This window comes from Kwoniella mangroviensis (assembly GCF_000507465.2).
Source record: "Kwoniella mangroviensis CBS 8507 chromosome 1 map unlocalized Ctg01, whole genome shotgun sequence".
NCBI lineage: Eukaryota > Fungi > Basidiomycota > Tremellomycetes > Tremellales > Cryptococcaceae > Kwoniella > Kwoniella mangrovensis.
Window position 1 is genome coordinate 13239958 of NW_027062533.1, and position 14820 is coordinate 13254777.

General features: G+C 44.5%; 2 protein-coding genes across 2 annotated transcripts; both read left to right on the forward strand.

The window, feature by feature from the left end:
* Nucleotides 1-124: 124 nt before the first annotated feature.
* I203_105003 (uncharacterized protein) lies at nucleotides 125-3298 on the forward strand (the record flags this gene model as incomplete). The annotated part of the gene is made up of 7 exons (XM_019143416.2): nucleotides 125-211; nucleotides 274-331; nucleotides 394-749; nucleotides 820-1187; nucleotides 1248-2512; nucleotides 2601-3132; nucleotides 3232-3298. 7 exons carry the CDS (start codon nucleotides 125-127, stop codon nucleotides 3296-3298), a joined length of 2733 nt encoding a protein of 910 aa, XP_019006465.2.
* Nucleotides 3299-11932: 8634 nt separating this feature from the next.
* Nucleotides 11933-13583, forward strand: I203_105004 (uncharacterized protein; the record flags this gene model as incomplete). The annotated part of the gene is made up of 3 exons (XM_019143415.1): nucleotides 11933-12202; nucleotides 12282-13155; nucleotides 13264-13583. 3 exons carry the CDS (start codon nucleotides 11933-11935, stop codon nucleotides 13581-13583), a joined length of 1464 nt encoding a protein of 487 aa, XP_019006464.1.
* Between the last annotated feature and the right edge of the window lie 1237 nt (nucleotides 13584-14820).

A 14820-nucleotide genomic window follows, 5' to 3' on the forward strand; every position in this document is an offset into this window, starting at 1 on the left:
CTACCTAGAAGGGAAGACCATAGATATCGACAATAGAGCTGTAGAGGGCCTCTGGTGATCTTGGGCTGAGAGAGGCGCCATCGCACCGATTGGCCTTCTGATACGAAAAAAAAAACACCTCAACATGGCCCCTTCCGGCTTGGTCATATCCAAGCTGGGTATACAAGCTACGGCATCCGATGAGGTGGTGAAAGGGCTCATGTGTCTGAAGGTAAATTCATCAAACAGCTCAATTCACTTCCTATGTGGACTCTACTCATGAAAACTTCACAGATCTCCTTACCGAAAGATGCAGAAGGACGACCAGGCGCAAGATGGGCTTTATTCAGTTGTAAGTGTAACTACTGACAGATCAACTTCCTTCCTGATCTGGCTAACGGATCTGGTATATAGCCACTCCACCTAAGCTCTTGTCTACTCCCACGATCTACCCCTTACCATTACCTCTGCCAGCATCTCGTGCACCACAACTGCGCAAAGCCTCTAGGCTCCTCGCTTTACCGCAGCCATCCACTTATCCACCTTCCTCGCCTTCCGGACTCGGCGGTAAACCATATATAGATGTATCAAGTACGACCGGCAAAGTCTATGTGGTAGTTGATCCAGTATCGAGCAGAAGAGGTAGTATGAACCATAGAGCCTCAGGATCGAGTAGCGCTCAGTCAACCTCGACGGGAAGGAAAGAATGGTTGATATGTATGGATTTCGAAATCGCACTTGAAAAAGGGGTGGAAGAAGACATATCTAAAGTATGTTTTCGAGCCATTCGCATCATTGGACGGATCAAGTCATTGCTAAATCCACTTGGTTCCTCTTCAGGTACTATTGCCTATTCCGAGATGCTTAGACAATACAATCCGTTTTCAAATCCTATCACATACTAACGCATCTTCTTCCTCTTTGACCAATCAGGAAGTTGACATATTCACGGATCCCAAGATGTTACCCCTACCGACAAATGCTTTCCCCTCTCCGGTATCCCAAAGTAAAGCACGGGTAACGGGTAGGAAAGTGAAAGGAAAGGGCAAGATAAAAGCTACAGTGGGAGAAGAGGGTTGGGAAGATGGAGAGGTTCTAGGTCCAGATGATGTGCCTACAGAGAGTGACGAGGATACCGAAGTTAGTGATGTTGATGACGATGATAGTGAAGAAGATGGCGGAAGCTGGCTGGAAGGTAGATTCCCGAGGTAACTCATGCTCATTCCCATATACTACTTGCATATCTGCTGATGTCGATGGATTTGCAGTACGGAGATCCTACGATTGGAATGGTCATTCAATTCTCCTGCATTGTCCGATATACCTTCCCTGCAAGTTTCGCCTATGTGGAACAGACAGCAGTCCTCTATTTCCATCGCATACCTAGCTCATATACCAAATCAGGACAATCCCGTACAGCTGGATATCGATGTCCCGAACGGATGGAGCTGGTCCGAGTTATCCATTCAAGGGGAAAGTCTTAGCAATTGGAGATGTCTCGATGGTGAATGGGGATCTCAATCCAGTGATCCGGATGATACGATGGAACAAGGAGAGGAATTCGAAGATTCTTTCGCAACAGTGAAAGCCAAACGTGCTCACCCTCCACTTACCCCGTCCTCATCGACCCACTCAACAATCAGTAACTTTCTACCTACCACACGGAGTACTTCTTCCTCCTCTGCTAGTCTCATGCGACAGACGTTTCCATCGCTGAACGGGAGTGATAGGATAGAAGATTTCTCATTCGAACTTTCATCCATAGAACAACAGAACCAAAAGCCTCTCACACCGAAAAGTCTCAGGAAATCGCCTCTGCAGATGCTGGTGAATTCTACGTCGTCTTCGACTCAGAGTAAATGGGATGAACCGAGATTTGGAAGATTGTTTAACCTATACTTCAAGGAAGAAGAAAGCAACGATAAAACGATTACGATCCAGGGGACTCTCATACCGCTAGATAAGATGTTACTTGTCTCTTCAGCTTTACCTGTAAAGATACCTTTGATTACGATAGATAATGCAGAATCGAACCAATGTCAAGTCGAATGTCCCTCAGCTATATATGGAACTGCTACTCAGTCTACATCGGATATCGAGCTCGTCGATGTATCCCTTGGAGGAAGATTGTTCTGGACAGGCTCCGATGGGGGTATTCTAGAAGTTAATAATAATGGAATGATCAATGGAGATGTTCGAGTCAGAATACGTCGATCGCCATGGGGAATTATAATGGCCTCGATGCGATTCCCGTTTCCTCCCAAATCGGATGAAGCTGGATTCTCATTAAAACATGCAGATCACATAAGGTTGATTAGGACTAGTGTAGAAGGAGTGGAAGTACCCCGAGCGATGTATGAGGATGGTGGTATAAGTAAAATCAGGATTGCACAACGAGATAAGCGGTCTGCAGGTGGGACTGTAGAGGTAGAATGGGAGATGGTAATGGGACTGAATGGTGAAATTGGATTACCATGTTTTGATAGTGCTGAAGGCGAGATGAAATTGGAATTAGTAGGGGAAGAATGGATACGTGAGTTTATTCACTCAGTTATGCTCATGCTGACTTTAGGGTCATCAAGAGAGACACAAAGCTGATCCTGATACATTTCCATGGCTAGCCTATCTAAAATCAACAACAACCAACATGAAGACCCTCTCCTCAACATTGTACACCCTTCCACTCTCATCTCCCTATCCACCAACATTATCAATATCATCTTACTCCTCGATGACATCTCGGAGAAAAACGTTATTGTCTTTCTCAACACTCATGAATTTGTTTTTACTGTGGTTGCTTTTATCGATGGGCCAGCAATTACAGAGAATCAAAAATGAAGTTGATTTTGTCAGAGACGAGTATAGGGATTTGGGACTGTATGTCTATGGGTCGGGGGATACTGTCAAATCCAGGGATCATGGTTCGCTCGTCACCACTACCACTACGACAATCGCGAGTACTAGTATTATACTAAATACTGCGTCTGCCTTACCATCGAGTAATACCGGTACGCCTGGTAAGATCCTGAAAGAGGACAAGAAGCAGGACAATAACGTAGACGTGGTTGTGGTCGATCATAGTGCGAGTCATTCGTTATCTAGAGTAGTGGCTAGAAGTTTGAAAGGGTGGGAAAATGTATTTGGACATCCTACGTGAGTAATCCCAGTACCGACCAGGGTGATACATCATACGTATCCTCCAATAGATCGTAAAGCTGATCATGATTGTTTGATTGTTGATGTTTGACCCAGTGTGAAGACTATCACTCAAGGTGTGAATTGGATTTGGACAGGTATCTTGAGGTTGATGATACCTTGATTCAGAATCTTTCGTAGGTTGTCCGAACTTGGGCATAGTGGGTTTGGGTAAAAGGCCATAGCATCAATAACATCGTTGACGGGTTGATTGGGGATGCACAGGACATATTGTGTTGTAAATATATCTGTGTATATATACATGATCATCTGATATATATAGTCATCAATATATGTATCGTATGATATCTACCGATGACGCCACTCAAAGAAAATCATGTGAAAGATAGTCACTCACTCATTTATATAGTTAAACACCTTCAATACGGGTAAAACAATGGCCTCTATTCTATTCTATCCTCTCCTTCACACTTGATAGGCAGGTATTGCAAGAGCTTCTCATGAAAGTCTGAGCGTACAGTACACACAATGCTGCTTCCGGTCGATCGACTTGATGTCCGTCTGAAGCTCAGTGGGCAATAGTAGCTGATGTTGAAAGGCTACGGAACGATTTATTGCGTTTTGTGTCTTGCTAAGACCACAGCCAATAAGTATCTAAGAAGATTCTGACCAGCTTCCGATTCTTGAGAACCGCATTGTTGTAAGATCTTAAAGCTTTCGTCTCTAATCGATATCGCCATTCGCGATCCTTTCATAATGGAACACAGCTTGGAGTGGCACCTTGGCCAACCTCATCATCGTCCTCGTCCTACTGATGAGCAGTCCAAACGAACCTACAAAGACAGCATGGTACGATCCAATTTCCCCTCTCCAAAGTAATCGCACTTGGACAGGATACAGTAAGTATCAATTCCCGATCAACCCCGACGCTTGCTGAGGTTTAGCTTGACAGCACAGCACAGCTTGAGGAGAAGAATTGCGTCTGCCAAATGAAGAGCCACTCGCTAAGTTGGAACTTTATTCTTGCGTTTACGGCAACCTCAAACTACAGCACAATAATTCGGACAACTCAGCTCCGAATGGGCTTCTTAGCTTTTCTGACCAATTGAAATCAGTCTAGATTAGTGGATGCGAGAAACACGGAGTGGCACTAATAAGTATGCTTGGCGTGAGCGTAATGCTTCGCCTAGCGGCAAAACAAAGACAGTCTCATCCTCAGCTCCACGAGCTGGATTGGGTCACAAGCGAATAATTCCACAACACATGGCAGTACTTCAAAAAAGGTAGTAACGCCCGTGCCAAAGTTCCATTGAACTCCTCTATCGAAAACAGGCTTAGTGCCTTGGCTCGATCGGCCGCCTGCACCATGTGGACGTGGTAGAGTCAGTTCGCTGCGAGAAGGTGAATCTCAATGCTATCAATTCACCAATCGTGCGAGCGCCACTAATACGCTTTGCCCTTCCCATCGGATATCTTTACTCGAATTCCATTGGAACTTGGCTCGAGGACAGCGGCCGAGCTTTTATTCCTATGATGCCCAGCTGCGAGGATCCAAAGCCGATCATGTCGGACCGCCACAACAACATCTCCTCTTGGGATTTCTACAGCTAAAAAGAAGTAGAAAAGACGAAACATCTCTCAATTACCGAAAAAGGTATTTACCAAATTTGAACTAACGCCATGTCGTGATATTTAGGAACCGATCTACTCTGTTGTGAGACTTGATCGAACGGTTAATGACGGGATGTGAGGATAAACTGTGCGGATGCATGTTCGCGATATGAGTAAAGAAGAAGTATAACTTGGATCTTACCTAAGCTGAAAACTCTTGGTAGATCTTTGCAGAACTTTTCCAGACTACCTTGGGTCTTCAAGACTAGGCAAGACAGTTTTCCAATCACTGATGATTTGGACGCGATTTGTCGTCAAGAGATCGACTCGAGAAACGACAAGTTGTTAGGTACACATGACGAACGTGCTTGCTCTAAGCTATGATCTCAAAAATGGTGCCTTCGCTTTGGTATCACGAGAAAACCAATGAGAACGATCAAGAGTTACGTTACAACCATCTTTGTTCTTTGCGGTACCAGCCAAAGGCACCTGGACCATAATAGCTCCAATCCCATCTAACACAATTTGACCCGATCCTTCCAATCTGATTCGGTTCAGCTGAACTGGGATGTGTATTGTGATAGATCTGTCTCGGTGTCTTCACTCGTGACGTAACCTCCTATCGGTCTAAGGGAATGGCGTAGGCCGGGTTGCCCTTAAAATCTGCTTTTGGTCGTCACTGTCACTTTGTCACTGTTGGAATATATGATGCATATACCACAGTACATCATTGCAGCTTCATTTGAGTTGATGGATGGCATGTACATTTCCCCCCATTAGTAATATTATGGAACGGAAACCTATACGAGTAAAAGAAGCGTATTTGTGTAATCTAATATTTTGCTTACTTGCTATCGCCAAATTTAGCCGAAACCGGAAAAAAGTGGAGTGCGTAACGGTCACCGGAACACCGAGACTACTACGACATTGCAAGGAGATTAACGTAACTAAGAGTGGAGTAGTCACTCCGGCCAGACAGAACCTTTCCGGCGAATCACAAGGATCTACTGTGGGGCTCGATGCAACATCGCAGATCCCACTTCAACGTAAGCTGCCAGCTCGATGGTTGAAAAAGGCCGAAGTGCTGTTTTCGTTCTCACCATTGCATTTCATTCCAGGCTCTGTCTGCCAGGCTAAAGGTAGATCTCATCTTTCGGCTTGATCCAAACACTACAGTGATAGGGTACTCGTGTGTGTGTTTTTTTTTTTTTGGTTTTTTTTCATCCTTGTGGTGTCGGTTTTCCAAGGACAGGTGATGATGAAATGATGAAACTCGCTATTTCGTGATCATCGTGGGAATGAGAGACTTCACAGCTGACTAGATCGCGGATTGTCCAGACTCCACATCTCACAGCTGCAGTGATCTATCTCCCTCCCGAAAGTTCTTCTAAGAGGATAGAGAATGGGATGTCGTTCCCAACGAATGGATCCTAATGTTTTCAGGTGAGGTATGTACACTGGTATGAGTCATATTTTGTCTCGGCTGGAAATGGATCGATCGTAACCACCCCTGTATCTCGTACATTCCCAACGTTTCAGAAATCACGCCCTTGCAGCCAACCGTCGTTTTGTCGGTGTTGTCGATCCCGCCTACCCCACTGATGTAATGTAAGTTACAACAAGTCTTGTTCGGTACCGACCTTTTCGTTGATGAACCTTTCCCAGCTGATTAGCAATTCCATAATGAAACCTCTTCCCACGACTTCTTGTCCAGTAAATATAAAATGTCGTGTGATGCAGGTGTTGGATAACAATAACGTAATTTCTGATGTTCAGTTGAGCTACGAATACACCGCTGACAACCGTTAAGCTACTCAGTTCACGTAAGCTCTATAGTGGTATCATTCCGGCGGGAGCTGCAATGAGATCTACTTACGGAGGATTTACAAATAACGTCAATGACGTTTCGTCGGCTGGGCGTGGGCGTGGGCATGAGCATGGCAGAAAGGGAAGAACCAAGGTTCCTGGGAGAATGTTTCTTGGTGTACTGTTTTTTTTTGTACTTCTTGCTCAGTCGATGAGCTAGTCAGGTACACACGTCCCTCACGAGCGAATTCCTTCCCTCGATTTCTTCCCATCCCTTGCCATCATGTGTGAGGATCCGATTTTCTGTTACCTTAATCGAACGAGACGTTTTCTTTCCTTCCATCCCAGAAAAAGAGACTAACAACTCGATAGTGAAATCCTGCAGTACAGTAGTCTGCGTTGAAACTTATCTACTATTCATCCGCGAGACATGCAGTGAGTATAACTGGACCAATTCCAGTCGACGAAGAAAAAGCTGTCGCACTTGTTTTCTTAATTTTCTTATCCTTTTCATTTTTAAACATATATCATCGTTGATCTTCTTATTCGTCCATCTCAAAAGACATCCTTGATTCATTATTCAACCGCTGGGATCATCTACAACCACATAACGTCAAATACATCATCGCATCATCGTACGAATCTAGATCGACATCACCATCAAACTCACACGCCGACATTTCCTTTTGCGCATTCGCTTAAAGAGTCACACCAGCTTCGACTATCGTAACATCGTACTCTCAACCAATCACACTGGCGACATCGCATCCTAGTGAGTACTTGCTCTTGACTTGCGCAGTCTCATCGTTCTCTATTCTACATTTTGGATCGAGCTTTGTCCCATCGCGACTGTTTGTCATCATTTTTCTCTTCGTCTCTCAAGGACCGCTCTGTGTTGGGTCTTACTGCAGTTTCTCTGAATAGGTATGCTCCTGTGATTGAACGTCCCTTACCATCCTCACGAGAATTATTTACTATATCCCCTTTGACTGTCTCACTTGACAACTACGGCTATGAGCAGATTAGTGTCACTTTCTCTCTCTCGCTCTTCTCATATTTCGTGTACTGTATTTCGCTTTCCTCCGTTTTATTCGGTAACGGTTCCCGCGGGGCGGAGAGAATCGCGCGTCGTATCCTCCTCAGTGAAGTGTTCCCGCTTGGCTATTCTTACTTTCTTATCTTCCTCAACGTCCGTGCGCAATGTGCACCTGACAGACCGATTTATCCGAGGATATTGGTATCTTTCATCTGTGGCCCATTCCACCGGAAAGGTCAATCTAGTCTGTGGTGGAAACGAGGAGAAAGATTTCGAAGGTCCACTCCTCGGAGGTGCTTCATCATCTGAGACCTACAAAATATCTTCTTATCTTCCTTCCTTCTTCACTTTCTCTGCTTTGCGCCAATAGGGATGATCCCATGCCCGCCGGAAGTTTTCCCGCTAATTATCAAACAAATGATATTCGTTCCTTGTGCCTTATTTCTTCTCTTTGGTCCTGCTCTTGCTGTGCTGCTGTTCTTCCGGAGACAAATTGAACAGAGAGAGGAGAAGAAAACCCCCGTGTTGATCGAAAAAACTTCAACACGACATTCCTTCAGCTGATCAAAAGGGATCTTCTCCTCGTGCTCATGTCGTTTCTGGTTTTGTTTCTTAATTACCTCCTCATGTCGTCTAGGTGACAAGCTAGGTTCGACGTACCTGTTCTAAGTTCTGGAAATTGAACTGGGTCCGGTTTTCATCATAAAATATTATGACATTAACAGGTTGTTAATAGTCTTTCATTTATTGTACCTTCCCTAAAAATGTGTGTCTCCCCTTTCCATATGGTAAGTAAGGTCCACTAGGACCGAACAGCTTGACTCCCGAGCTAAGCTGGTTGGGTATCTTATCTGTCTCTTTCGTTGTCGGAAAGCTGTTTTCATTCTGACTTCATCTCCTGGTATTGTGGAGTTTGCCCGGACGTAATGCTAAACGAAACTGACCATGCGTTATTCCAACTTAGTCCTAGTCTTTCCAACGTTCTAAACTTGGCTCAACAAATTAAGGCTAAGCGTAATTAGCAATCGGTACCAATCGCGCACGGAATTTTACTCTCTCTTCATCCATCCCGCCGGTACTGATCCATATATATCCACCATGTGAGTAATGTCTCACCAATCAAATATCCAAATATATCCTTTTCATCTGCGTGAGAAAAAAGAAACAAGAGAAAGAGTACATGTCCGAAGTTTATAATACTATCCGGTGCCTCGCCCTCGCCCTGCCCACCCACGGGGCTCTGGCTTCGTAATACGAACCCTCTTGCTTCCGCCACTTTTCTCTCTGTGGATTTGGGTCGAATTTATCTCGTAATTTCATCTCATCTCTTTTTTCGATAACTGCCCACTTACTTCCCATGCGTTTCCTTTTCCATCTCTCGACCGAGTGAGGACGCTCCATCACTCTCGATTCTTTCGTCTTGCTTCTCGTATCCTTGATGGTCTCCTCTGGTGTGCTTGGGTGGTGTCCATTTGAAGTGTTCGGGTCATTTGGTGGCTTTACTTTCGCCATTCCGTTCTTGATTTCTGGTGGACTTGCGACTTTCCTACATCGGTTTTTGTCTCGCTTCATCTACCTTCCTCATGGTGTAGTCCAGTCCAGACCAGACCAGAAGAGTCTCTTAATCGATGTAAAACAGGCCGATACAGAGTTGCTACGCATCATTAAGCTTAGCTTCAGCCAAATATACTTTACTTCGGTACAACTCGGTGATACCCGGTTAAACTCGTAGCTTAGTGTATGATCGATCATTACTCAGTCCCGACGCAGAACCAGTTACGCTTGTTTGCATGTCAACCTGACTCTTGATTCTCTTTGACTCTCGTTTGACAAAGGCAAAGAAAGGGAGTTAAAGCTGATCGTATTTGACAAATTCACTTTTTCAGAGGACTCGGACATCATATATCACATCACCTCAAACATCAAAACACACCAATTGATTTTGGTCCAACCGTCGTCTCTTTGATACTGATCCAAGGAGTGAATGGCAATCTTGAACCTTGGGTCATTCAGCGACTGTATATATACCTACGTAGAGGAATATATATACCTCAATCGATTGGTCTGTGCTTAGCTTAGAATCAGTCACACTTTTTTGGATTGTACAGCTCAGCCAATCGTTGTTGACTTCATATACGGTAGTATATCATCGGTTCAGCAATACGCCATCGGAGTCACCTTTGGACTGCTCTCTCTCAGCTTGTCGACTATTCACCCGGTTCAGATCTAAGATCGATCTCAATCGTCTCCTTCCCTCGACTCAGGTTCAAGTTGAAGTTCATTCGATTAAGAAATCAGAGAAAAACGATAATTTATTTCTTGAGTGGAACTTGAAAAGCAGAGAGGAGATCACTTCACGAACATGTGAGTCGGCAAGTTACATAATGAATGTGGCACTTGAATCAAATAAATAAAATTTCGGCACCTGTTAGTCATATCTTCTTACTCATTCCTTGTTATCTCGTCATTGTAGCTGTAGCCGAAAAACTCAAGATACATGAACAGGAGCCGAAAAACGGAATGAGACGATCAGCGGCTCAACCATAAAATTATTTACTCTCAAGTGAAAGTGAAAGATATTCAACGGATTCATCGGAGTTGCTTCTTTTAGCTCAGTAATCTATCGGTCCGGTCTTACAAAAGACAAACAAAGACGAAAACCGACGCTAGAACGGTACTGGAGGTGCGTCATTGACAACTCTAGTAAGGTTTCTCAGACTTTGAAACAACGTGTTGAACCTTTCTTGCAATGCCAGGACTGTGCTGATACCAGTCTAGTAGCCCTGTCTATATACAATAATCATATATATCTACATCTCGCTGATCGTCTATCGGTTCCCATCTCAACAAAGGCCAAGATAAGGGTAAAGATACATTGTGGATCCGAGTGATGTAAGTTTTCTCATTCTCGTCATCGTCGTCATGTCATCCTCTATCCCGAATTGAATTGTATTGTTCGATCGTCCTGTATGTTTGATGGTACCTTTTTTTTCCATTATTCGTATTTTCTGCGTTTGTCCCTTGATCCTTGATTCTGAGTGCTTGGCGGGAGTGTGTCGTGTCGGATTCCGCACTAAAATAGCTCAATTTAAGCTATTCACGTGTACGGGGTGTACGGACAAGGCCCCGGCTCAGTTCCCATGACGATGGATTGATTGGATCTTGCTTTCCATCTTTCTTCCTTTTGATGGGGTCATGGTTTTATGGTCATGATCGTTCACCCTTCTTAATCATGTGGTAGTTTGCATACTCCATACCCTCCTCCTGAGTGTCCTTGCATCGTTCGGATTTCCGATCGACCGCAAAGGCGCTTGGGATTGTATCAAGAGACTAAACATTTACATTTACATTTACATTTACATTGCATCACATCACAGCGACTAGCCATACAACCTTATCTAATAGCATCCCACATTCCACGTCGGTAGGTTACAAAGTTCCAGATCTTAACTGTTCGGTTTCCCGCTTGACCCTTGTCTCTCGATCAGTCATCCCCTTGATCCCGGACTTTTTTTTTTCCCTTCTCTCGCTCTTCATTATTGGTGTCGATGACATCGATGGTGTTCAGTGCTCCTACTATCTACTTTCAACTCCCCTATCTCCGCTTAATCTTGTTGTTTCGCCATCCGCGTGTCTCAAGACGAAATGAATCTATCGCCTTTTGCTCTGAGGGCCATGGCCATGGGTACATAAACATTTCGTTCTGGTCATTCTCTTACCGTGTTCTCTTTGTTTGTTCGTCTAGTTGTGGAAACAAGTAGAGCTATCTACGCACGGACCTCTTCATAGGCGAGTTCCGCCATACTGCACACTGTGTACAGTATACTCACTTGTAGAATAAATACCACAGTGCGAGTGAGCGTCTTTTTGTTCATCAGCCCTCTTTTCCACCTCGTTTTTCGTTACTTCTGCTCATCTTTCCAATCTCAGAGTATTGACTCAAACTTCTTTTCTTTCTTTCTTTTTCTCTCTTTCTTGTCATCCTGGCTCTGGCGATCGAAAGGAATTTTCTTCCCACTCTTTTTTCTCTTTCTCTGTTTTTTAACCTTAATTTTCTTACGACGTCTGGGATTACTCAACTTTTCAACTTGTGATCCAATCTCGCTGACGAATCTGACAACCTTCTCTCTCTTTTCTTTTCTCAACCCGCTCAATCATCTTACCGACACTCAACCGACTTCACCATCACTCATACATAAATATCTTACATACATATAACCCATCTCATCTCATTACCAACATTTCGAATTACTACAACATTCTTCGTTTCATCCTCCTCGAACAATTCGACTCCCCGGCCTATAACGATACCAATTTATGGGATCTACCTACCGACCCCTCATGATGGATCATATCAATCCACAACAGAACGACGACAACTCTATCCAATTCGACTTGACGGAAGACGGACCGGGATCACCACCTGACTTCCTCCAAGCCACAGATTCGACTGAGACCGGCTCGGGCTCGAACACATCCAACAGTCCGACAATCTCACTTCGTTCAGCACCTCCTCGAAACCTCGACGGCGGTGTTTTACCGACTACGACTTCGTTGCCCAACCTGACTTCTGTACAGAACCCCATCACTCCTTTCGCGATGGAGCCCAATTGGGTAAGTCTTCCTCCTTCAACTCACATTTGTGCCCTTCAAAGAGGAGTTTCGCTTACCTGGATGATGTCGCACCGTGCAGCCCTCGCAAGGGTTTTATAATTATTATCAACCTGAGGCTTTGAGATCCTCGTTCGACAGGCAATCTACTTCAGCTCAAACCTCGATGCACTCCTATGACGATCCTATGCATCGCAGATCCGCCACTCTCCCTCATAATCCGACATTCTTGCCTCCTCCCGTGCCCATCCCTCACCCTATCCACAATTCAGCCAACGGGGGTAATGTAAGCCTACCACCTCTCCCACAGACATTCTACGGGAGCTACCCCACTGGTTCCTCGTCGAACAACCCCAACCAAAGTCAAGGTGGAAGTCAATCTACTCCGGCAAACATTCATACTCTGGGACATAACGTCGGATACTCTGTATCAAACTCATCTTCGGGTGGATACCACTATCCTTTAACGTCCCCTATCGGATTGACTGATTCTTTCGGTTCAGGTAATGGACCAAATAGGATACCACCCGTAAACTCGTATAGTGAATCACCGAGAATACCTGGGTATTCATCGTCTTCACCTGGTGGGCCTGGATTACATCACCAGCATCATCTATCGCCTACTTCACCTACCAGTCATTTACTTCACGGTATGAATCCTTCATCCGCGTCGACATCGTCGTCCTCTTTCCCCAGTATACAACGAACACCCGCCAATTTGCCTTCTTCAAGGGGTAAACACAAGAGAAGAAGTACCAGTGCGAGTCATTCGACCGAAAGTTGGGATGAGATCGAACGAAATTTCGTACCTACCTCTACGGAGGTTGAGACTAGAGAGTTGGGTGATGAACAACCTTGGGGTATGCCTCAATCCGAATACAAAGCTTTGAATCCGAGAGATAAGAAACAGGTCAGAAATAGGATTGGAGCAAGGAGATTCAGGGCTAAGAGGAAGGGTGAGTTGATGCTTTTCATATGCCGTCACAGTCTGCATGGTCCAACTGCACTCGACACATCTGAAGAAGAATTGTAAACTAATTTGTCTAATTGTTGTTCTGGTCTAGACTACGTGAACAACCTTGAAACTACCCTTCGAATGAAAGACGATGAGATCACCACTCTACGAATCCGATGCGAATCGCAACAAAGTGAAATCAACAATCTAAGAAATAAATTGGGTCTACCAACGATCGAGTACCCTACTGCTCAACCTCAAAGTAACGATACTTCAGGTTTGGGTCTTGTGATGAATCAAAGTAACCCTACGCCCAACGGTAATGCCAGCGGGGATAACAATGGTTCATCAACTCATAGTAGTAACAGCAATAATGGTGGTAATAGGAATGAATGGGGAAAAACTAAGATTGAAAATGTACTTCAATAAATCTTCGAGCCCGATATCACCATCGAATTAGTTTCTGGACTTGACATCGATATCGGTTTACGATAAAACACTCCTCCCTCTACTCTTCACTCTTGGTAGACACCAATCAATCGCTTCTCAACGTTCATCATCACGACGCACAACCCTGCGACGATTCTCCCTCTTTATTCAATGAGTGGTATTCTTCTTCTTGTTGGTTACCATGTTTAATACCTCTTCTTACGAACTTTGCCTGTATGTATGTACTGTATATATATTTGTGACCTGCGCTTTACCTTGTTCATGTCTGATATTGTAATCCCTCTGTATCTAATTCTACGTGTGTATATATAGGAGTGATACGGGAAATGAAGAAATGGTTGTTCATGCTTATTGAAGATTGAATATCAAATGATCAATATTGAATGAATTGATCATGAATTGATTATGATGATGATGATGATGATGCTCTTCTATGCGGTGTAAGATTGAAGATGATCGACAGATGGAGATGGGTGAGTATACCATCGGATGGAGATGAGTGCAGTGGAGTGGTGATTGACCAATGAAAACGTGGCCAAGCCAAAAGAGGGTTAGAGTCAACGCGTACTCGTAGTCCCACACCCCTCATCGCCACGCCACGGTGGATCAGTGTGTCGTCATGGTGCATGGTGCAGGTGCATGGGTCACCCAAGAGACAATGGACACAGTTGACACCTCATTCAATCCCACATCTGCATCCACATCCATCTCATAAGCATACTCATACTCATACAACACATCACAATACAGCCTGCGCCTCTCTCTCTTTGTGAACTGTCTTTTATTCATACACATACCTGTCACTCTGGACAGATCACTAGACTAGATAGAATCCGCGATCAAAACTAGGTGAGTAGTGGAGTGACTCGTAGTCCTTGTCGATGTGTGGTCCGTGCCATCATACGCCGTCCATATCTTCTCACGTTCCATCTGAGCTCCATATACCACTAGATGCGGTGGACGAGCTGGTCAAGGACAGATGAAAGGGAACGTTCTACTCTCTGCAATGTGGAATCTCCATGATCTAGAGTCTCATTGCCATTTCTCACACCTATTCATTCCATATCATACCAATCTTCCTTTGACGTGGTCATCGGCTTGAATCATCTCACGACCCCACTTGATCTGCCCTCCCACATTCTCATCCATACATATCGCTGACCATATCCCCCCTGTACACTCGCCTAGTATTCTCTACCCCTCCGATCGATTGTCT